At 30.0% G+C, this 24,864-nt stretch overlaps 2 protein-coding genes across 14 annotated transcripts; one reads left to right on the top strand and one right to left on the bottom strand.

Moving 5' to 3' along the window:
- Positions 1–361: 361 nt before the first annotated feature.
- On the bottom strand, positions 362–15,483 carry Mbs (Myosin binding subunit). Of its 10 annotated transcripts, XM_035088874.1 has the most exons (23): positions 14,918–15,480; positions 14,434–14,707; positions 12,925–13,055; positions 12,722–12,840; positions 12,457–12,616; positions 12,211–12,355; positions 12,002–12,135; positions 11,772–11,917; positions 11,426–11,560; positions 11,115–11,197; positions 10,915–11,044; positions 10,708–10,828; positions 10,196–10,333; positions 9,763–9,960; positions 9,503–9,628; positions 8,556–8,748; positions 7,869–8,018; positions 7,470–7,653; positions 7,282–7,391; positions 6,984–7,055; positions 4,495–4,815; positions 3,561–3,656; positions 362–2,481 (listed from the first exon to the last, which is right to left on the bottom strand). In XM_035088874.1, the coding sequence occupies exons 2-22, from the start codon at positions 14,680–14,682 to the stop codon at positions 3,561–3,563; spliced, it is 3,141 nt and encodes a 1,046-aa protein (XP_034944765.1). In that variant the 5' UTR covers positions 14,683–14,707; positions 14,918–15,480; the 3' UTR covers positions 362–2,481. The 10 variants fall into 10 exon arrangements, with proteins under 10 accessions (XP_034944765.1, XP_034944815.1, XP_034944758.1 ...); XM_035088924.1 differs by lacking the exon at positions 3,561–3,656 and adding an exon at positions 4,886–5,397 and having other exon boundaries at positions 6,983–7,055; positions 14,434–15,483; XM_035088867.1 differs by having other exon boundaries at positions 14,434–15,480.
- A 319-nt stretch (positions 15,484–15,802) lies between these two features.
- On the top strand, positions 15,803–24,815 carry Not1 (CCR4-NOT transcription complex subunit 1). 4 transcript variants are annotated; one of them, XM_035091457.1, is made up of 7 exons: positions 15,803–16,496; positions 16,979–17,096; positions 17,175–17,397; positions 17,463–17,618; positions 17,716–22,647; positions 22,800–24,331; positions 24,411–24,815. In XM_035091457.1, the coding sequence occupies exons 4-7, from the start codon at positions 17,601–17,603 to the stop codon at positions 24,487–24,489; spliced, it is 6,561 nt and encodes a 2,186-aa protein (XP_034947348.1). In that variant the 5' UTR covers positions 15,803–16,496; positions 16,979–17,096; positions 17,175–17,397; positions 17,463–17,600; the 3' UTR covers positions 24,490–24,815. The 4 variants fall into 4 exon arrangements, with proteins under 4 accessions (XP_034947348.1, XP_034947339.1, XP_034947365.1 ...); XM_035091448.1 differs by having other exon boundaries at positions 16,884–17,096; positions 17,190–17,618; XM_035091474.1 differs by having other exon boundaries at positions 16,473–16,496; positions 17,190–17,618.
- The last annotated feature ends 49 nt before the right edge of the window (positions 24,816–24,864 follow it).

The following is a 24,864-nucleotide window of genomic DNA, read 5'->3' as shown; positions in this document are numbered from 1 at the left end:
TTCATAGGTTCATTTATCCATCAATTAACAGTGATGATGAATGATAAGTATTTTCGTAATTTCATTTATTTATTTCTTTAGTGTTATTAAATTTAATCAAGAGAAATTCAAGTATAGTAATGAACTGTATGATCTGCTAGTCTCTTGATTAAACGCATGAGTTTTTTAAAAGTGGATGATTGATATGATTCAAGCTTATGGTGAAATTTTACAATTAAATAAAAAAGTTATTTTTTTTGTATTGTGTAAGATTTTTCCTTTTTTTTTTATGAACATTTTACTCTAGCAGAGATACTATCAATCTTTGGATCTATGCAAGAGTTTTTTTTATTGCAAATAAATAATAAATATGTTTGTTTATTTTTACACTTTTAATAATTAATCGCCGTAATTGTAAATTATTGCGTCATTACTTTCCACCATTTAATTCATACTTATGAATTGCAGATATTCATTTTCACACGTCGAATATTGAGTTCAATTGATTTATATGTTAATGTATGATGCATAATTTTTTTTTTCTTCAGATATATTATTATTTTTCTATCTCTTTATGATATTCACGATAAATGATTTTATCATCTATCAATCGTTAATTTTTGAGAAAATGAATGATTAAGCTATTTGATATAGATCAACTGGTGTGCAAATACAATATGCTATGAAACAGTAAATCTAGCAAACAGCTGTACATTAACAGATATTTATGCGCTTCAATAAATCTCGACTGAACACACTTAATACTATATAATACAATAAGCACATTAATGTCACTATATTTACGCAATTCCATACAAGTTTTTTTTATAATCTATAGATTATTAAGATCTATTTTTATGTCTGTTGTGTGACTTATTTTCACATATTTTTTTGCATTTCATATTATTAATTTTCATTAAATCTCCTTGAATAATTATTATGCTGACTTGATATTTTAACATTTTTATAAAATTTTTCCGACGTTACGTGACAACGAATTCTGCTTAGAAAATTCAATATATTAGACAATGTAAATTATTTTATAAAGTTTTTATTTGTATTAATTTTGTCTTTATGTAATAAATAAAGTAGAAAAATGAATTTCACAAAACATTGTATTTTAGTAGGCATAATTTGTCATGTAAATATTTCTATTTGTCACTTTTAAATTAATTATTGAGGGAAATAATTTAGAAAAATTGGCGATTGTTGAAAATGCACATTCAATATTGTCTCGTACGTCATATATTTAGTTACAAATAAATTTTTTAATATTAGTTTCGTTTTAGTGGCAATGATATAATTAATTTATAAATTACAGTCTTCTTTTTTACAAAGGCCACTCAAGTAATAGAGATCTATATTTATCTAATAAGTTCTCCATATGTCATTCATATTTTTTATTTATCATTTAGTTTCGTTAAATAATAATTTTTCTTTATTTTAAATTCAATATTAAATATATTACGTTTAAAAAAATTACATTAATATGTTATTCATCGGCTTATTATGGCCTAGTTAATGCATTACAAAAAATCACAATATTTTTTGATGCCAATAATACATTTTTGTGAATATCTATATCAATTCTGTTCGACTGAAAACAAATATTTTCAATAGAAAAATACAAATACACGGAAAATTATTATTATTATTAATTTCTTTCCTCTCTAACAAATTTCAAATAATGTATTTTTTATTCATTTTTTTTTAAGAAATAAATACCAAAAATTTGTCTTTTTTATTACAACAAATAATTGGAAATTCATTGAATAAAAAATATTATGACAGAATTTTCGATGAAATAATTGTTCTGTCAAACAATCGTATTGTTTTTTTTATTAAAAATAATTGTTTATTCGTATAAATGTAAACTTTATGAGTCTCTTGTATTAATAAAAAACATGTTGCTATAGCAACACTGACAAAAAATTTTAATCTCCAAGTCTTTGAAAAAAATATTATCTACATAATTACACAGAGTCTTTACAAATTATCAACATTAATATCAAACTTTCGATCATTAAGATCGTGATTTTAAAAATGTCAAATTTCATTTATAGAATTAATATAAAATTCATTAAAGTTTTCAAATTTTCTAGTGACTGAATTATGATAGGCTTTTTTTTTTACAATATTTTAAAAACATTTTGGTGATCAACAATAATTAATGAGCCTACGTTTGATGCATTTGGCATAGCCACACGAGTAACTGATTCAATATTCAAATAGATAATAAATTAAATAATCACCACAAAAGATTATTTCGTTCATAATGGTATAAAATGATCAACGTATTATTTATATTGTTGAATAATTAAATATTTCATCATAAAGCAATAATAATACAATTTAACAATTAATGCTCTTGAAACTTTTCTTCATTATCATTTTCAAAATATTACTTCATCCAAATCATTTCGAGAGTTTACTTATAACTCGAATTAAAGCTCCATTCTCATCTTTTAGCCTCTGGTTTTCACATTTTAACTGCTCCATAATCTAAAAGACAAAAATTCATATTTTTTTTTCAATCAAGTTATACATAAAATGTGTTAAATATTTAGCATTTTTCACACGCCCTAGTACTGTCTTCACCTCAATACAAGAATCAACTTTATACTATTGTAAAATAAATTAGTGCTAAAGGAATAGTAGAAAAATGTATCCAAACTGTAGAATAAAAATTCTCACTTGCTATTTAAATAATTGGGGAAATATCACTATTACACTTTTACTGAGAAAAAAAGTCTTTTCTCAATACTTCATTTAATTAAGTGACTAATAATCATAGAAATATTCAAGAACTCGCAAAAAACTAGTCCAGTTATGAATGAAAAACACCATGCCACCAGTAGATCAAACATAGCAAATTAATCAATGCATGCTACTTGTCAAATGTAAGAATATTGTTAATAAAAGTTGAAATATTAATATAAATGAATACTTAAACATAAATTAGAAGAAGTTTAAAATGTCATTAACAAGTTTTTCATTTGATAAGAAAGAAAAAGCTTTAAATGATAAATGACCATATTTATCATGCGAAAATTGAAAACTTAAAAAAAAAACCCCTATATGGTTCAATCCAACAATTCATGCGCTTAAGGAAGTTCTTCAATTCTACAATCATTCGCGTGAACGACTTTAAAAAGTTCGTTTGAGAGGATATTTGTTTCACACACCAAACAGAAGATATGACTTTACGATTTTTTATACGGTAAAAAATGTTTAATAAATGTTTTACATATTCATTTTGAAAATCTGATAAGTTCAAACAAAATGTTATTAATATAATGATTAAACAGTAAAAATGACCAACTAATAATTAATTCATTATTTACCATTATTATGAAGATTAATATAAAAGTTTTAAAAAATATATATCTATTTTTAATTGAATAAAGTAAGTAGAGCGATTAAGTTTTTTGTTTTTTAATATTGCAGATCAGTAAACAAAGAAAAATGATAATTAATGAAATTAATGAATTATTAATAGATAATTAATTAAATAATTTTTATGTGAATAATAATGTACATGTTGTTAACGCAGATGCTTTTTTTTTTTATTATTCCTTTACCTATTTAGTAGTATTGGTGAGTTTGGATACGACGCGGGTAAGTGCCCGATTTTCGGCTTTCAATCGCTCATTTTCAGCTTTGAGCTTTTGTAATTGCTGTAAACAGTGAAAGAGTTAGCCCAGACCTATTTTTACTTCGTTTTTTTTTATTTCTTTTTAAACTTTAATAAAAAAATTTTGTCCCATTTTTATCGAAGCTTTGTACATCAAATTTGACAAATAAATTTGAAGGGACAAGAGAAAATATAAATAAAAATTTCACATATTCCATGTACAATACAATAAAATAAATCCAATAACCATGTAATCACTATTAATCCATCAACAGCTAAATTATGTTTTTATGTTCTTTTTTTTTTTTTTAATCAGAGAATGAAGACATCAAAGCTCACTCGGATAGAATTCGAGGGAACAAAAATAGATGAGCCAAGATATGAAAAGAAAACAAAAAGCAATGCCACGAAGCCCGGTAGTGTACCTTTGACACACAACTGGTATGAAATAAAAAAAAATGATGTCAATTGAAATCCATATTAAACAAAAAATAAAAAAAAAAAAACTTGCACCCTTTTTGCAATCCACCTTAGCAGACAAAACAGTTGAAAACTTGAACGTGCATTCTAACTAATAGTAACAAAAAATAATTATTGATACTATTATCTTAACAATAATTATTATAATTATGATTAGTAAAAGAATAAATTGAAAAACAAATAATCTGTTTCATTTACTGTTCATCTGATTGGTGGAATTCACATAAAAATATAAATTTAAACATAAATGACATAAATCTGAAATATCCAAATATAAAAAGACATGTTGAGCCTTGAGAAATGACACAGATAAATGATTATAGAGAAGAGAATAGACTGGACAGAAACTATAAACACGATTAGGTAAAATACTTTATAAAGAAAAAAAAAAAAATCATTACCTTTAATTCTTCTTCCATTTCTGAAAGTTTTCGTTCCATAGCTCTCCTTTCTCTTTTTTCAGCTTCAGAAAGAGTTGTCTTATTTTGTAGAGTTTGAATTTTTTCTAACGAACTTCTTGCTTCTTTTAATTGTTCATCTGAACGTCGTAATTTTTCTTTAAGCCTTTCATTTTCTGCTTGAGATTCTTCCCATAATTTTTTATAATCAACTTCACCATTTTCTGTACTTGATTTTGTTCTGCTTGGAGTAGTTAATGTTTCTGATGAAATTGATGATACTGAACCAAGTCTACTTGATCGACCAGAACGTTCATTTCCACTCTGAAATAATAAATATAAATGAATAACAAACGAAGTTAAAATTAAATAAAAACAAACTTATAATTCTTACAACATATCCCTCAGAATCAACTAAACTCTGTAAACTTGAGCTTTTAGACTGATAATTACGAGACTTTTTCGGTCTATCAAAACTTTCAGTTTTCTTCAGAGATCTTCGATTATTGACAGTTGAATTATTTCCATTACGATTGGAATAACTTTTAAAAGAACTAGTTGAAGGAACAGCAAGATTTAACGAACTAATAGTAGAATGTGAAGAAGGCAAAGTTAAACTTCCATATCCTGATGCAGTTCCACCGTAAGTAGTATAAGAACTTGGATAATTTAAATTATTTATTGAATTTGTATACGGATTTTTCAGGTATGATTTTTTTGATGATTTACTGAGAGTTGGTGGAGTATAAGAATTTGGTGAATTAATTCCAAGATAATTAGTGAACCCACTTTGATTTGTAGCAAATAATCCTGCGATACTTCTTGGTCTATTGCCAAATATGGAACTACCATTGGCAGATGCTTGAGCACGTAAGCCAGCAGCCGTAGTAGGCTTTGCTTGAGCCCTTTTACGATAATTAGACATTACTTTAATGTTTAATATTTTTAAATATTGAAAATCAAAGTGATTCAGAGGAATAATTGACCTTATTGAAACTCATTAATATCCAAAACAAATCTCACGCGATTAATTCATAACTAATGAATACTTGATGATCTTGTGTTCCACGGCCACTGACAGCAAGTGTTTGACTGATGGAAAGTAGCCAGCAATACTCACAGCTCTGTTTGTCGTATTGCTTCCACCATTCTATTAATAGACAACACACAGTAGTCTACATAAACATCCAAATCTAAATTTCAAGGCATGCGTTTTTAATTCCCTAATTTACAATTCCGGTAAGTGGTATATTTAACAAGGATACTTTATTAACCTTGATAGAAAGGCCTCTAATTATTTTAAGCTAAATTTTTATTCTAATTTATTAGCTTTAAAGTTAGATGATCAGTTAAATATCAACAAATGTCAAGGGTTGATTTAAATGTCAAGATGATATTTTAATGTTTATCATTGTTAACTGATCATTTTTTCACTTATTTTTCGTTGATTCAAAAATATTTATAACTCTGTTCTTCATCGTGAATTTTTTTTTATGCTATAAATAATTAAAGTGAGTTCAATAGTCTATTGACTTTGAATATAAAATAAATAGAATTTTTTTATTAAAAAAATGTTCATCATTGTTCTATCAAATATATCTCTATATGTTTGAACAAATTCTGAAAATTTTAATCTATGTACGTAATTTTTTCAAGTTGTGTCAAAAAAAAAAAAATAATAATATCAAGCATTTCAATTGAAATAATGATTGTTTAAAAATAAATGTCACAACTGGTTTCTAATAAAAGATGTTAACAATAATTTTCTTATTTATAAAGTTTTTCACTACTACACAATGCTTGAGAATTTATATATTATATGAAACTATACTGAAAATATTTTTGGATACTCTTTAACGAGACTATTGACTCTCATTATCTTTCAGAAAGTATAAAATAATACAAAACAAAATACTGAATTATTCTATCCACCATTTACAATAAGTAGTTTTAAATAAAATTTTTAAAAATTATAAGAAACAAAAAAAAATGATCAATGATTAGTTTTGAAAATAAAATTTGCTTGAAACATTAACTAACATTGTATAGTAATTCTGTATAATATTCCAACATATTTTCTCGAGCATTCGAAGAATGAAATTTTTTGAGGACAAAAAATGAAATTTTCTCTTTGACACTTGGTTTCAAATATGTTTAAAGTGAGAAAAGCAACGGACACGCAAATTGTAATCTATTTTAATCCTGGTATGTAAGAATAGAGGTTAATCTTCTTCTGAAGCTGACCTAAAATTTAAGAGAACGGTGGTAAAATGTGAAATAGATTAGATGTAGTAGAATGATTATCACTCAATCTATGAATACATGCGAATTAGACATGACGTCTGCCAATAAATTCAACAAAATACATGGCAAAATGATACTCAAATTTGAATTATTAAGAGGGACGATAATTAGAAGAGTTAAAATAAGTTAATAAATTAAAAAATCAACTACTTATACAAACAGTGAAAATCAATCAAAATATTACATACTTCACTGTGATTGCTCTTGACTTCTTCATAATCACCACCAGTTGACGAGTCTTGTTTCTCTGGATCAATTTCCTAGAATAAAAAAAAATATATTAATAAATTAATAAAATTTATAAAAAAATAAACTAAACAATATTTGAAAATTGCTTTACGATAAAATAGAGCATCTAGATATTAATAGATATTGAGTTTGACGTCAAACCAAGTAGTGATCTGGCTCACCTACGCATTAACTTTTTGTGTAGGACAAGCTTTAAAAAATAAACATGCGTTAAAATCTCATTTATTTAATACTAACATCCATATCAACGTGAACTACTCCTGTTGATCTTCTTTTCGGCCTTCGTCTCCTTTGAATAACTGCTTGAGTTGCTTGGGCGTTTCTACTATCATTCTCCTTGTCTTGCTCTGAAAAAAGTAAAAAAAGTTTAAAATTAGAAACTATCCTATCTATTAATAAATTCTTCTCATTGTTGCTTTGCAAACCTTTATCTTCTGTTGATTTGACTGATCGTCTTAAAGGTAAAGTGACTGTTGCATCAGCAGTGCTTGTTGCTATCGATTCTACAGGTGCTGAACTTGGTCTTGGAACTCCAGTACCACCAGGAGGCCTTCTAATGTAAGCAGTCGTAGTGTCTGATGATTTATTATTGGCATCTTCTAGCTGAAACTAAATCAAAATATTTATTTTATAAGAAAAAAAAACAATTTCATTTTATTTGAATCATGTAATGCTTTTTAATTTGATATTCAGTTACAGAATATTGAATGAAACTTTCATTACTTTTTTGAGTTCAATAGAACCATTTGAATGATAAACAAAAAATGAGGAAATTGAATAGGCTATCAATAGCAGCATTTATTAATTTTGCAGAAGCTACAAACCTTGCTTCCATTATCTACTCTAAGCCTCCAAGACGGCCGTCTTTCGGGTAAATTAGTTTCCTCGGGAAGTTTATTTGTAGTGACGGTTGTAGGAGTAGCTGTTGTTATCGTAGCTATGATTGAGGCTGAGTGACCAACAGAAGCTGCAGGCTGAGTTATTATAAAAATTCATAAATAAATAAATAAAAATAAATATAAATATTGATCTTAATTTCTGAATTTTTTTTATTAATATTATGTAATTTAAAATTAATTTTTTTAATAAAAATTATTAATTACCTTGAAATTGTGCAAAAAAAATATTTGAATACGTTAAATAATTACATATTTTACATGTAAGCACATTAATAAATTATTTGGCAACACTTAGTAAATAGAACTAATAGAAAAATAATATTAATTGATTTAAAAAATGTATGTTATATAATTCATTATTTAATTAAAACGATAATCATAGGATTCTTGACTGAATTTTTATTTATTCAATCTCTGACATTTAATTTTTTTATTACTAATATTATTCAATTTATATAACAAAAATGTTTTATTGTTTTTATTTATTTAATTTTAATAATCATCTCAATAGTATTTTACTGATTGTCAATTGAATTATAAAATTTTTAAAATTATATTTCCAAAATATTTACTTTTTATTTCAATGAAAAGATTAAAAAGATAAATTTTTACCGGTGATGAAGATGAAGATGAGGAGGTTGTGGAGTCATTATTTTGTTGTTGTTTCTTTTTTACTAATTGTTCGGCACTTTTTATTTCGTCCAAAGTAACTCCTTGTGTCGAACGTCTTGTTTCACGAACTCTCTTTGCGTGAGCTTTTCTCTGAGTTTCACTTTCTTCATCACGAACAGGTGGCACAAAAGATCTGTATAAATTTTATCATTATTAAAAAAAATATAATTTCAATATATATAAAAATAATATGATTATTGAACACTGTCAAAATGTAATAAAATTTTATTTATCAAAAATAAAATGACACTTTTCAATAGCGAGCATCAAACCTAATCCAAGTAAAAATAAATTAAAGCACTCAGCAATGTTGTATAGAGATTAACCTAGCTTAATACAAATTGAAATTAATTAACAGTATAACTGTTTAAATTTAACCTTAGACTGACCATCAAATATAAATACACTTTTCAAGTATTTCAATGATAAAACTCATGAATTATTAGTTTTTAAAATATTATTACAGTATCAGTCTAATGTTAATATTGTATTAGATATTTTAAACTGTCTTTCTGGTGTTTAATAATGATAGAGTGGATTAGAGTGTCCAATGTAGTCGACGTAGTGCAGCTGTTGTCTATCAAGTATACAAATATTGAAATTATTTTTTCTTTTGAGTTACTTTATACATAAATAATATATACATGTAGTCAATGTAAAACTTATTAAAATTCTTCGTACGTAGATCCTAAATGTGTTGGCAAAAAAAAAATCATAGGGCAAAGCAAAATTCTCATGCCATCAATAAATAATGAGATAATTTTTAAAAAATTATTTCAATATAAATGATCAAAAAATATTCAACAAAATGATCACGCGAAAACGCAAATCACACGCCTCGACAGAGGCAGAGTGTTCCTTCACTCGACTGTGAAACCAGTACGCACTTGAAGAAATTTTTGAAGATATTCCCAGGACTGAGTTTGCTTGCAGGAGTACTGGGAGCTGAAGTAGTCGTCGATGAATTATGCGAGGGAGATATGTTTGCAGAGTTCGCCTCCACCGGTTGAGTGCTGTTCCAGTTATATTAAACGTTATATTTTATCTCTATTACCACTATTATAATTCTATTATCCATAGAGATCCACACTTTTATCCACACTTATCTGATAATTTTGTTTCAATAGTAAACATCTAACATACGCACCTACGAATTTGAGTGCCTGGGACTGGACTTGTGGTAGTTGTTGTGGCAGTAGAAGTAGAGCTAGTTGGTGTAGAACTAGTAGTAGATGTTGTTAAGACTGGTGATGATAAGTATTTGTTGGTGAGAGATGTTAGAGATGTAGAATTGCTCTCTTGAGGTACTCGAGACAGTTCCAAATTTAGTTTAACTTCTTTTCTTCTGGCAGAAAGATTAAAAAATTAATATTCATCAATTAACAATGATCATTCATCTATATTTAAATAGATTTTTAAAAGACTTTAAAGAAAAAAAAATGACAATAATTTATTTTGTTGAAAAAAAAAAAATAACACTTGTTTAATGATGATTTTAATGAATGCAGAAGCTACAGGTGTTATTTACTAACGCTTCACAGCGCAAAATTTTAATTACATGATTTTTCATGCACATATACCTGTGAGTCTCGCGTAAAGATGCAGACCGAGCGGTCGTAGCGTTGGTGTGGGTGGGAGTAGCTGGATTACAACGATGGAGTGTAGGGCAGGAAGATGCCTTGATGCGAGCTCGCAGTGCCAGGTACTGCTCATAGAACCTGCGCAACATGCATCATGCCATGCGTATTGCTATGCTCTAATATTTGTTTATGTTTATATTTAATTATCTAAATGATCTTCTCAAATTATACTATTACTGACAATTAATACACAATTTTAATTGATCAACAAATCTATGCTCTAGCAGCAAATAAAATGAAATGAATTAATTTTCTTTACATATACGCTGGCAAGTGTTATCTGCTGCATGGGATAAATGAATAAATGATAGCTTGAAAAAAACACTCGTGATTTTCATAAAACAAATGAATGGATGAAGCAACAAATTTTAATTAACAATTATTTATCAGCCAAATAACTATTATTAATATTACTATTTTATCTAATTCTTTCATGATTCATTTTTACGTACTTTTCATCCGTCTCAAAGCTATGAGTTCTTCGTAAGACAACTTCTGGTTCTGCATTCTGATTGACTTTAGTAGGAATTATTGGCGACTTTACTACAGGCTTCTCCTTATCATCTTTGATTTCTATAATAAAATAATAATCACGTAATTTATTATTCAAAATGACAATTGACGTATATGAAAATTCAAAAATTATTTCATCAATTTACCTTTATTAGTTGTTATTGAATTTGCAGGCTCAGTCTCTTGGATCTTTCTAAAAGATCCTGAACGACGCCAGGACGGTATTGTACCTTCTTCAGTATTTTCAGTCTGTTGTTTCGGTGGTAAAATTGGTGCCTGAATTTAAAAAAAAACATTTTTTAATATAAATTCAATCAACAATGAAGTAGGGCTATTTATTACATACTTGATTAGGAACCTTATTTATTTCCGGTGTCGTCACTGTAGGAATTGATCCATTATCATCTTTATTTGCTCTATTTTTTTTCTCTGTACAAAATATAAATCAATTTATTGATACTTATATATTTAAATACATAATTATTTTAACAAAAAATATATAGCATTTAACAATCAACAATCAATGAGATCGGACTGTAATATCAATATTGAGGGAAAATTTATTATTCTATTAATAGAAAAATGTAGACTTATTTTTACTAGTTATTTTTATTGTTATTATAACTCTTATTATTATATTTCGGCACGCGCTCTTACCGTCATCCGTTACACCTACAAATTGATTTGATTGATTCGAATGTTTGGAACTCGAGGAAGTTTGTGAGTCTGAGCTATTCTCAGAGTCACCCTCACCTTCACTCTCCCCATCTGAATCTGATTCTTCTCCACTTTCTATCCACGCAGCATGCATACGAAATTTGTAAATTATTTTTAGATAATATACTACTACTACTTATTCATTTTATTATTATTAATAAATTAATTGATATTAATATTGAAAAGAAGAAAAAAATTCGTATTAAACTCTACGGTAATGATTAATTGATTTATCGTTATAAATTTAATTAGTAGATAAGGTTCAATATCATCAATAGATACTCACCAATATCACTATTTGTATCAGCACTTGTCTCATCTTTATCTGATTGGATTTCTAATTCAACTTTAATCACTTTGTTTGGTGTTTCTTCTTCAAACGGTTCCATTAATTCATGAGGCACAACAGTATTTTCAATAGTTGGTGATACTCTGAAATATAAATAAATATGATTTAACATTAAATAAATATAACGATGAATAGATTATTTATTTATTTTTCAAAACTATTTTTACCTTTTCTTTGGTATTGGAAGTTGTTTTTGATTATTTAATTGTGGATTATCTTTCAACATTGTTTGTTGTTTTTTCTTCAACTCTTCTAAACTCTTAAGGATATCGCTATCAGCTATATCAAATGCTGTTTGACCCTATAAAATGATAAATTATTAATTAAAAAATAATAGAAAAAATATTATGAATCTTTCATTGACGTTTTTATTTACAGCGAAGTTTTTTATATCCATATCACAATAATTTTCAACAAGAAGTTTACAAGCATCTAATTGACCCCAGTGTGCTGCACCATGCAACGGCGTCCAACCGTCATAATCCTGAGCATTAACATCGCACCGAGCTTGTAATAAAATGCTAAAAATAATCATCAGAAATTAGTAAATTCATGTATATATGTATTTGTATATATAAAATCAATGAAGTAATAAATAAGTAGCATAAAAAAATGTACATACTGCATAACTTTTATATATCCTTTAGCAGCAGCTACATGAAGAGCAGTAGCACCTGAACGTGGATGTACTGCATCTTTACCTGGAGCACCAGATCGCCAAGCTTTGGCATCATTCAGCATTGATTGTTCTTCTTCACTTCTTGCTTTTGCACAATCAATACCTGAAAATCCCAATATAAAGCATGAGATTAAATTACTTTGTTTAATTTATTTTAAAACTTAACAACTAAGTATTTGAAGTCATATAAAATATTTTAAAATCTTACCAGCTTTATTGATATGTTGTTGAAGTAAATCTTCCATCTCATCGCTTTCTGCAATGTCAAGGGCAAGTTCACCATCATTATTTACAGCAGCTAAATTACAACCTTGCTCAATTAAGTACCTGAAAACCAATAAAGTAATTAAATGAAAAGTAAATATTATTTTCATGGCCATTTGAAAATAAATAAAGTAATTGTAAAATTACTTAGCAATTGATATGAATCCACAAGATGCTGTTGCATGTAGTGGAGTCCAACCCTCATTATCTCCACGATTTATATCAGCTCCTTGTTCAACTAAAAATTCTACCATGTCCAAATCATCATCTATACATGCCTAAAACAATGTAAAATAAAAATAAAAGAGTTTATAAATAAAATTTTATCAATGAAGGGTAAAGTAAATGATTGTTGTGAAAAATAAAATAAATGAATGGATAGGCTTTTTAAACTAGAAAAAAATATTTCGACTTAAAATTATCTATTACCTCATTCACAAGGTTTGTTGGATAATATAACATGTCTAAGTCTCGCCAAAAAAATAAACTATCTAGTAGAAGACTGACAAAGAGCGAAGACATATATATACCAGGGCTTGCGACTCCTAATAGTTATTTCTATAAATAGCTTTACTTCTTGGGTACACCACATTTCTCATCTCTACCATAAAGTCACAATTTTTCGTTTTTAAAACGATTTAACTAATTTAATTACTAACCTATGACATAATGTCAAGTGCATAGACTAAATTACATAATTTATTTTGTTTCCTTTAAAAAAAAAATCAGCGTAATTCAAAAAATTCCCTTCCTTTTTTTCCTCTTTACTTACAATATCTTATTAATAATTAAATGACATTCAATAAACCAAGCATAAATATTTATTAGAATCCATTTAGTTAATAGCTAATGTTTTTTTTTTATCAAGTAATATTTACTAATAGAATTTTTTATAGTTAAAAATTCTAATAAATTAGATGAAGTTACTTTTTATAGAATTATATGAAATTTTTAAAATTATAAATTTAAAAATCCGTTAGATGTTTATGTGTCTAATAAATAAATAAATCTCCTTTCACTAATCCTTCCAAAACAGTCATGTGCCTAATATATATTAAATTGTTATTGTACGATTCTATGAAAATTTTGGGAAAAAAAATTTAAACAAAAAAGAATATTTATCTTCAACTTAAACAGCAATTCACTGATGATTGATTATAAATATTTAATATTTTAATAAAAGCTGATATTTTTAAAGAAAACATCGAAAATATAATCATTACACTAAATGGTTGAAAATAATTATTAGGAAATTTCGGATAGAGCTAAAGAGTATTTCAAAATTGAGCAAATAGATATATATATATACATATATATAGAAAGAGAGATGTGTCTGTATATATATATATATATATATATATACATATTAAAAGAAAAACTATCAAATTAGACACTAAAGAAATTTAAAACTCGATAAGCAAGTGTAGACCTAGTAAAATTGATTACACTGCTTCAGTAGTAGTTGAAGTTAAATCTATGAAGCATACAATCATGACAGCATATAGTGGAATATCTGGCGAATCTGGTGCTGAAATTAGACAACTGGAGTAGGTAGCGGCCATTTTGCAGATGATAGAGCCAAGAGGCAGCTGGATTCAGCATCAAAGATTGATGATATGTTGATTGAATAAACTTATGATGTTCATCTGGTCTCACCTGGTGAAGTGCTGTGAGGCCATCGACATTGCCAGTGTTGATGTCCGCCCCTTTTTGAAGCAATCGTACAACTTCTTCCTTGTCGCCTGCTGCACATGCCGCAAGAAATACGCAATCGGCCGAGAACTTGATCTTTCGCGCGACTTGTCTCGGTTGGGCCGGTTCTCTATTGGTCTCAGATTGCTCCCAACGTTTGAGTTGTTCAGCTCTCTTGAAGAGTGCCGATGTTGATCGTGTCTCAAGAGACATCGTAGATTAATTGATAAAGTGATGCCTTGGAAACAATATAAATGACCACTATTGAACACCTCTTAGACTCTGTGCTTTCGTTTTATTTATCTTTATCACTCATACACTTTTGACCTCCGTAAATTACACTTGAAACTTGGTAACGTGTAATCACACATCAAACAGAACAACACCTCGCAATACTCCCAAGTATCAATCCTAGATCACAAATAAATCTTGATAACCCCATATATACCTTGTTAATCACTAACTGATAGTTTACTTGAAGATCTTGAAGACCGTCTTCAAAAATCCTGATGACCGATAGTGTATGGTGGGAGGGGCCCGCCGTCTTACCTAGATTGACTCGACAGCTCAATTCGCGTGTTCTTACACTTCCTAGCTACTTCTTAGCACGGCACCTTAGTCTCTTCACTCTTTTTCTTTCGATTCGCCGCTTGGCTGACGGCTATTCTTGGTCGACCGACCCGTGTCGTGTATTGGAGCAAAGCAGAGCAATGCTGCCGCTGCTCCCTATACCTACAGTCCAGCCAGACTACTCTAATGTCGATTTTCCTCTTTTAACACACAAGACACGCACTCTAATGGAGTTGACCAATCACCATTGGTTGCGCCATTTTTTATTCCAATTATATTTAACATTACTATTTAATTGTCCAATTATCTACTTATTTTATTAACACATTTAATTTTCGCTAATTATTATACTTCGGCATTTTTGAGTTTATTGATGTTAATCGTTACATTTTATTTAAAGAGTTTCTGCCATTTTGTTTCTCAACTCACTTATAATCGATTATCATATTTAATCTATCGAATTTTTCATTCAATTTCACGGTGTATTCGATATTTTTCGCGGGATATTCAAATAAATTATAGATTATTTATATTTTATAAAAAAATAAAGAAAAATATTCTTTAATTATTTTTCTTAGTTAAATTTTTTGAATAGAAATAATTTATATTCTTGTTTAAATTTTTTTTATGATCAATAAATATTTTTTAATTAATTAAAATACTAATCCAATGCAATTACACAATTATTTTTGAAAAAATTATTTAAAAAAAAAAAATAACACGAGTGCACCCTAACGGATGTTCAACGTAACAATATCTTTATGGCTGCTGTAACTTGACACAGTGAGATGTGTATGATTTTTGTAAAGATCTCAGTTATTTATAAGTCAATTTTAAAAACAATTTTATGTATATAAACTTTGTGTGATAGTAAGAAAGTAGTTTTGATTATTTAAAAGACAATTAAATTGATTGTAAAAAGGTGAATAAGTGAATTTTGTGTGACGCTGTAAGTGCGCAATCTACCGGGACGGACTTAGTGAAGAAAGACGGACCAACCGGTAAACGCGCGAGTGTTGAGGGCAAAAATCGTCCAGACAAAACGTACAGTTTTCGTTAAAAAAAAAGGTGTCGAGTGAGTCTGGAGTCTCATTTTTTGCTTAGTGATAGTGTGATATCTTAATTCTATATCTTATGAAGTCTTCTAAATATATCATTTAATCTCGTTTATAATTAGCGATGGCATTAAATTGAAATCGTAACTAAATATATCGATCTCCGATGTTGGTCATAAGATTGTATAAATGTAGTTTTCATGCTTTTAACGAGGACAAAAACTGGAAAAGCAAAAAATCGTGGTTACCGAGGAAAGCTTCAAATGCGTTTGAAGCTTCCAAGGTTGTATTCATGGAACTATGAACCTAGATTCATTATCTTTTACTTTATCACAAATTGATTATCTTACTTCTAATTTAAATAAGGAAAATTATCAAGCAAATCTTGAAGAAATTTCAGTTGTAAGTAGAAATAAATATTAACTTTATGAATGATTATAACCTTATCTAAGCAAATAGTTCGCCATGTGCATAGTTTGAGATCTTAAATCTCTTTGTCGATCAAGATATTATTTCCCATCATTCCTTCGCATATACTTCCGTTTCTCACAAACTAATACTTGTTTTTATTCTATATAATCTTTTATTAAGAGCAAACCTTTATAAGTTAAGTTTTTCAAGTATTTTGAAATTTTTGTCTATGTTATTTACCGTTAATTTATATAATTTTATATTTATAAAGTCATTGGTATGTGTGAAAATAACCTCTATTGCTTGAAGCTTTGTTAAAAAATTTAATAATTATCCAAGCATGCACGGGAAATCTCCAAAATTGTATTTATGTCCTAGTTAGTGCGGTGGAAAGGCCTAGAAGCGGACAAACACTTGCTCCGTTGTTTGTTTTCCCTTATCAACTTTAGTACAGAAGAAACTCCAAATTTTAGCTCCAGAGATTATTACCAAGTCCAATATTTTAAGAAAATTTTCGTGGATCTTTTGGACAAACCGTCATTGGTGATTCTCTTAACCTACGCTATTGACCATCCCCTCAATCAGCAGAAGGTAAAGAAGGATTAAGTTGCTAATTTTATTTCATTTAAAGTAATTTTAAAAACTATTGCTTCATCATTTTAATAAAAGCCTTTATTTTTTTAGGCACTCGAACCATCGCCAAATTTTTTTTTACAATTAAAACGTGTATTTGAGTTAACTTTACTTCAAGAAATTGTGTTTTCTCTTGCTTTAAGACAATCTGAAAATAAAGAAATAAGAACATTAGCATTAGAAAATATAAGAAAAAAACTACCTGACTTAGTGAAAAATTATATCAACTCAGACACTAATAGTAAAAACAAAGCAGGAGGTATTCATATTTCATCACCTCAAGTTTTACATTACATTCTCAGTGAAACTTTGAATAATTTACAGAAATTTGAAATTTCATTTGAATTAAAAGAACAATTTCTCAAACATTTGAGACACAATTTTCCCCGAAAATTAGCACCAGTGGTGCTTGCACCACTATTATATCCTGAAAGTGATAAAAATATATTAGACCATTCAACCATGGCTAATAATCAAATGGTAAATTAATTTTAATTATTTTACAATATAATTGATCAATTGTTTAAAAATTTATCCTAGTGAATGAAAAAATTTTATCATGAATTTATTGTTACAGGATCCAAACTCTTTTGTAGAGTTTGTGATGGAGCTAGGACCCACATTTACAAACAATGTGGATGAATGCAAATCAACTTTAACAGGTTTAGGGACTCGAGAGATCTCACCTTTGACTGTAGCTCGAATTCTTTCTCACATGGCTCGTGCCTGTAATAGTATAGAAGAAAATTTTTGGGGAAATTCATCAAATAACTCTGAAACTAACAAAGACAAAACTTCTGATGGAAATTCACTCAATAATTGGAATGTTGAAGTATTCGTACAAGCTTTAAAGGAGATACAATCAACTTTGTCTTGGAACGAAGTTATAGTAAAGTTAGACCACACGGATTTCCATATTAAAGATCGTCAAAGTTTAAATCTATTGATAACTGGTTTAAGACTTGGTTTACAACATCAGGGTTATCCTTTAGACGTATTTCCAGTGGAATTATTTTATCGTCATTGGGATAACTTTGAAGGACAATTTTCTCTCATTCAACAAATTTTAAAAAATCCAGACATCTTTTGCTTTGCTGATTATCCATATCATTCAGTGACAATAGATGGTTTGAAAGCAGCACCTGAAAGTGATAGTAAAGAAGCACAAACTTGGCGGTCATTAAATGTCGTAGAACTCTTATTACATTTGGCAGAGAGAGGACTTTATGGACAAGTTCAAGAAATATTCAAATGGCCTATTCAACACTGTCCAGACGTTCTTGTACTTGCATTACTCCAGATAAATCCACCAATTACAATTCTTCGTCAAGAATTGTTAGGTACTCTCATGCCTATATTCCTTGGAAATCATCCAAATTCAGCAGTAATCCTTCATCATGCCTGGCATGCTAATAATGTAAAAATAAAGACAATAATTATGCACTCAATGGCAGAGTGGTATCTTCGAGGAGATCATGATCAAACTCGGTTATCACGTATTTTAGATGTTGCACAAGATCTTAAAGCTCTCACTGCACTCTTAAAGGCTCAGTCTTTTCCATTTGTTATTGATCTCGCATGCTTGGCATCGCGACGTGAATATTTAAAGCTTGAAAAATGGTTCACTGATAAGATTCGTGATCATGGTGAAGCATTTGTAGCTGCTTCAATTAAATTCCTGCAAAGAAGATGTCCTCAAGTAATGAGTCCAGGACTTAAAGAAGATGCAATGGTTCCAAAAGCTAGTCAACTGCCTCAAGAAACATTGACAACTATGTTAGCTTGTTTACAAGTTTGTGCAGGAAATTTTTCTCAAGAGTGTTCCGATGCTATAATGACAATGATTAATAATTGTAGTATGATGTTGAACAAAGCTAATATAAATAGACCTCCTCCTCCAGGAGTCCTCAGACATCCAGTTTTAGATCCATTTAATCAAGTGAAATTGGCTGCACCTTTATTTTCATCAAAATCCATTGACACTTTAGGAAATTTAAGTACAGGCCTGGCTTCAATGAATCTTGGATCCAGTCTTGGACCATCAAGTAGTTCAGCATTTAATCTTCCAGGAGCACTGGGTCCATTAGTATCAACACCAGGATCACCATCACGTTTAATGGGGCCATCTCCAAATCCATTTCCAATGTTACCATTGTCTTCTCAACTTCATTCAGGACCAGTTGGTACTCAAGGTCCTGCAGTGATACCAGGAACAGCTACGATTGGTGGTGTTGGTCGTCTTGGCCCTCCTACAGGCTTAGAAAAAACTCGACTTCCTGAAACGTCCAGTCTATTTCCTGACATGGCTCAAAATGTATCAAAAGAAATTGAGGATGAAGCTAATAGTTATTTTATGGGAATATATAATCATTCTCCTCATCAAACTCTATCGATTGACGAAGTACTTGATATCTTAAAAAAGTTTCAAGATTCAGATAGCAAACGAGAACGTGAAGTATTTAATTGTATTTTACGTAATCTATTTGAAGAATATAGATTTTTTCCTCAATATCCTGAAAAAGAACTTCATATTACGGCTCAATTGTTTGGAGGAATTATTGAGCGTGGTTTAGTAAACAGTTATATGACTCTTGGACTTGCTTTGAGATTTGTTTTAGATGCTTTACGCAAGCCAGAAGGTAGTAAAATGTACTATTTTGGTATTGCTGCTCTTGATAGATTTAAAGGTAGATTGAAGGAGTATCAAACTTATTGTGAACACGTAAGAGCTATTCAACATTTTAGTGAATTTCCTGCTCATTTAATGGAATATGTTGAATATGGATTACAAGGACAAGAACCACCAACACGACCTCAAGGACCTGTGCTTCCTAAATCATTGGCTGTATTAAATCCTACGACTGCTTGGAAAACTATCACAACAACGACCATTACAACGAGTACAACGCAAGTCAAACCGTCAACAACTTCGACAACATCATTGTCAGCTAGACCATCGATTGCTAATGCAACCAATATCGATACTCTTTTAGTAGCTACTGACAAAGAAGAAAAAATAACATCGCCACCTGAAGCATTACAAGATAAAACTGCTTTTATTTTTAATAATCTCAGTCAACTTAACTTGCAGCAAAAATGTGATGAAATTAAAGACATTGTAACTGAAGAATACTGGCCATGGATGGCTCAATATTTAGTGATGAAACGTGCGAGTATAGAATTGAATTTTCATGTTCTTTATTCGAATTTCCTCGATTGTCTTAAAGTACCAGATGTAAATAAAATGGTTACCAGAGAAACTTTTAGAAATATCAAAGTCTTACTACGAAGTGACAAAGGAATAGCCAATTTTTCTGATCGTTCTCTACTGAAAAACTTGGGTCACTGGCTAGGAATGTTAACACTAGGAAGAAATAAACCCATTTTACAAGTAGATATTGATTTAAAAAGTTTACTCGTTGAAGCCTATCACAAAGGACAACAAGAACTTCTTTATGTAGTTCCATTTGTAGCTAAAGTTCTTGAAAGTTGTGCTAAAAGTCGTGTTTTTCGTCCTCCAAATCCATGGACCATGGCTATAATGAATGTACTGGCTGAATTACATCAAGAACCAGATTTAAAACTAAATCTTAAATTTGAAATTGAAGTGTTATGTAAAAATTTGAGTATTGACGTAGCTGAATTAAAACCGGCCGTCTATCTAAAAGATCCAGAAAAATTGAGAAATTTGGAGTATCAATTATCTCATCCAAATAAAAAATCTGAATCGGCCAATAGTCAACAGCAGCAGCAGCAACAACAACAGCAGCAGCAGCAACAACAACAACAACAGCAGCAGCAGCAGCAGCAACAGCAACAGCAGCAGCAACAACAACAACAGCAACAACAGGGTCCAGTGGAAGAACTTGTTGGAACTACAACTCCTGGAACTATTGTATCTCAACAAACACAACCCATTAATACTACTCCATCATTACCTACAGGTCCTCCAGAACCAAGATTTAACTATACAGACATTAGTGTAACAGGTGTTGCTAATATTGCTCAGCATATTACAATTAATAACCAGTTAACACTGCTTCAAACTCATCCATACTTGAAACAATTTATTAGACCTGCAGTGGAACGAGCTATACAAGAATGGATCCATCCTGTCGTTGATAGATCAATAAAAATAGCTTTAACAACTAGTGAACAAATTGTCCGTAAAGATTTTGCTTTAGATCCTGATGAAAATCGTATGAGAACAGCAGCAAGACAAATGGTTCGTAACTTGACCGCAGGAATGGCAATGATCACATGTAGAGATCAAATTTTAGCTTCAATTAGTAGTAATTTGAAAAATGCATTTTTAACAGCAATGATGGGATCAACTCCACAGCAAAAAGAACTTGCTGAACAGGCTGCAAATATAGTAGCAGCTGATAATATGGAATTGGCATGTGCTTTTGTTCAAAAAACTGCTATTGAAAAGGCTATGCCTGAAATGGATAAAAGATTATTAAATGAAATAGAACTTAGAAAAATTGCTCGTACTGAAGGAAGACGTTACTTTGATCCAGTAGTTAAGTATCAGGCAGAACGAATGCCAGAACAAATTCGATTAAAAGCTGGAGGTGTGACTCCTCAACAAATGACAGTTTATGAAGAATTTGCAAGAAATATACCTGGATTTTTACCGCTATCTGAAAGAGAAACTCAAGCTCTTTTTATCCCTAAACCAATCATAGAACCTACTGTTACTGCATTTGCTACTAATCCTGCAGTAGCTGTACCTACTGCACAACAAGTGGCTGTTTATGCTGCTGCTGCAGTTAATAATGATGAAGTAGGAAGTATGTTAGAAAAATTTGTAAATGAAGTTGAAGTATTATTAACTGCTATGGGACCTGCTGCTCCACATCCTCAACATGCTGCACTTCACAGCCTTATAGAATCAATTATTCTTACTAGACGATCACGAGATGCTGGTGCTGCAATGGCATTACTGAAAAAAGCTGTTGAAAGTTTATTAGATGGTCCAACTATATCTAGTGGAGTAACTGATTCAGAAATTGTCTTACGTTATCGAGAACTTCACTTAAGAATTTTAAAATGTCTTCAAGATCCAAGAGCTTATGGTATGCAATGGACAAATAAACATGTAACTCGTTGTTGGGCAGAATGTAGAGATGAATTTAGATACAATTTTGAGGCTGTTGATTGTCTAATAAGATCACATCTTATTAGTTTTCCGCAATTTGATGTTGCTCTAGCTCAAGCTATGGATGTTGGAAATGCAATGGCTACAGCATTTGCAATGCAACTAGTACAGTTGTATTTAATTGATGAAAGACAAACTACTCATGTTACTGAATCTGACTTATTCCATACTGTTGAAATCCTTGCTAAAATGGCTCATCATCGAGCACCACCTGATGGAATTCCTTTATTCCGACTTACATCATTAATGGAATCCCTTCGTGCTAATCATGATCCAGGAGTACTTGCTGATCGTGCACCAGCTGGTCCAACAGCTCATATTCATTCTGGAATTCTCCAGGTGCGAGTAAGTAAATATTTAAGAAATCTAGCTTCTTGATTATTTGTATAGAATAAAAATTATCATCATTTAATACAAATTTTAAATAATTTTGGTTTCTTAAATTATATCGAATATTTTTGAGCTATATATTTACTGTTATATTTATTATTTTTCAGGCTCGTGACTTTGACGACCCTCCAGGTTTAATGGAAAAGACAGAATATTTATTGAGAGAGTGGGTAACAATGCATCACAGTCCAAATCATGCTCGTGATCCCACCAAAGCATTTGGAATGTTCGTTCATCAAATGAACATTCATGGTATTCTGAAAACTGATGATTTAATTACGAGATTCTTCAAATTAAGCACTCAAATGTGTGTTGATCTCTGTTATCGTGCATTAGCTGAATCTAATGCAGCTCCATCAGCCGTACGTGCCAAATGTTTCTTAACTCTTGATGCTTTTGTTCGCCTAGTGGCATTGCTGGTCAAACACTCTGGTGATTCAACAAATACTTCAACAAAAATAAATTTACTAAACAAAGTTCTTGGAATCGTAGCTGGAGTATTACTTCAAGATCATGAAATGCGAGGAACTGATTTCCAACAATTACCATACCATCGTATTTTCATTATGTTATTTTTGGAATTATGTGCACCTGAACCCGTCCTAGAGGCTGTAAATTATCAAGTGTTAACAGCTTTCTGTCACACTCTTCACATTTTACGTCCAGCAAAAGCATCTGGATTTTGTTATGCTTGGTTAGAACTTGTTTCTCATAGAGTTTTTATTGGACGAATGCTAGCTATTACTCCTCAACAAAAATGTTGGGGAATGTATGCTCAGCTATTGATTGATCTTTTTAAATATCTAGCACCATATCTTCGTAATGCCGAACTAGCAAAACCTGTTCTTGTATTGTACAAAGGAACTCTTCGTGTTCTTCTGGTACTTCTTCATGATTTTCCAGAATTCCTATGTGATTATCATTATGGATTTTGCGATGCTATACCACCAAACTGCATACAAATGAGAAATTTAATTCTTAGTGCTTTTCCAAGAAATATGAGACTGCCGGATCCTTTTACGCCAAATTTGAAAGTCGATATGCTTCAAGAAATAGCTCATGCTCCTCGTGTACTTACTAATTTTGTTTCAATGATCCAACCGGTGAACTTCAAAAAGGAATTGGATTCATATCTGAAAGCTAGAGCACCTGTCACTTTCCTTTCTGAGCTCAGAAGTAGTTTGCAACAAGTATCTCAGGAAGCTGGAGTGCGTTACAACATTCAATTAATGAATGCTCTAGTACTCTACGTAGGAACTCAAGCTATAGCTTTTATACGTAATAAAGGTCACACACCTAGTATGACAACAATAGCACATTCTGCTCATATGGACATTTTCCAAAATCTAGCAGTTGATCTTGATACTGAAGGACGTTATTTATTTTTGAATGCAATCGCAAATCAATTACGTTATCCAAATAGCCATACTCATTACTTCAGTTGTACTTTACTTTATCTTTTTGCTGAAGCTAACACTGAAGCTATTCAAGAACAAATCACTCGAGTATTACTTGAACGACTTATCGTTAATAGACCACACCCTTGGGGTCTGTTGATTACATTTATTGAACTCATCAAAAATCCTACTTATAAATTTTGGACTCATGAATTTGTCCACTGTGCTCCTGAAATCGAAAAGTAAGTATTTATATTAATTCATTCCCCCCCCCCTCGTTAGAATTCGAATATACATTTTCATTCTTTTAACTTTTTCCAGGCTCTTTGAATCAGTAGCCAGATCATGTATGGTCCAAAAACAAGTACAGCCAACACCCGAGCCAGAAATACCAGAGTGATAAAAAATTACATCAATTATCATAGATTTTGTGTACAGTGAAAATCGTCAATATTGTCTGTATAAAGTTGCTATGTTTAAGTGTGTATAATACAATTGAACTTGGAAAGATTTTTTTTTTGTTTGATGAATTAAGTATAGAATCATCGTACATATATAAACTAAGTATATTATAAAATATGTAAGGCTAAATATTAATTAATATGTTAATATTTTAATAAAAATGTCACTCACCTGTAAAAAAATAGAAAAAAAATTAAGGAGCTCTACGTCGTAGTACGAAGCTTCAAAAATTGTGTCTTTCTTATAAAGTGTTGATTAAGGAAACTGAAACGTATTTTATATACAATAATTATTTCAGTACAAAATTATTATC

This window comes from Chelonus insularis, unplaced genomic scaffold (genome assembly GCF_013357705.1).
Source record: "Chelonus insularis isolate UGA/USDA-ARS -01 unplaced genomic scaffold, ASM1335770v1 contig_130_pilon, whole genome shotgun sequence".
NCBI lineage: Eukaryota > Metazoa > Arthropoda > Insecta > Hymenoptera > Braconidae > Chelonus > Chelonus insularis.
Note: the sequence above shows the minus strand (reverse complement) of the source record. Positions and strands in the feature narration are given on the sequence as shown.

Excerpts from the sequence above, each read along its gene's own strand:
- Mbs (XM_035088924.1), bottom strand. The coding sequence starts at position 14,682 with ATGTCTCTTGAGACACGATCAACATCGGCACTCTTCAAGAGAGCTGAA. Across the intron at positions 9,629-9,762 it reads CCAGGCACTCAAATTCGTAG|CACTCAACCGGTGGAGGCGA; the intron begins GTGCGTATGTTA and ends TAACTGGAACAG. Across the intron at positions 8,019-8,555 it reads CATCTTCATCTTCATCACCG|CCTGCAGCTTCTGTTGGTCA; the intron begins GTAAAAATTTAT and ends ATAATAACTCAG.
- Not1 (XM_035091448.1), top strand. The coding sequence starts at position 16,395 with ATGAACCTAGATTCATTATCTTTTACTTTATCACAAATTGATTATCTT. Across the intron at positions 16,497-16,883 it reads ATCTTGAAGAAATTTCAGTT|TTAGTGCGGTGGAAAGGCCT; the intron begins GTAAGTAGAAAT and ends TTTATGTCCTAG. Across the intron at positions 17,097-17,189 it reads ATCCCCTCAATCAGCAGAAG|GCACTCGAACCATCGCCAAA; the intron begins GTAAAGAAGGAT and ends TTATTTTTTTAG.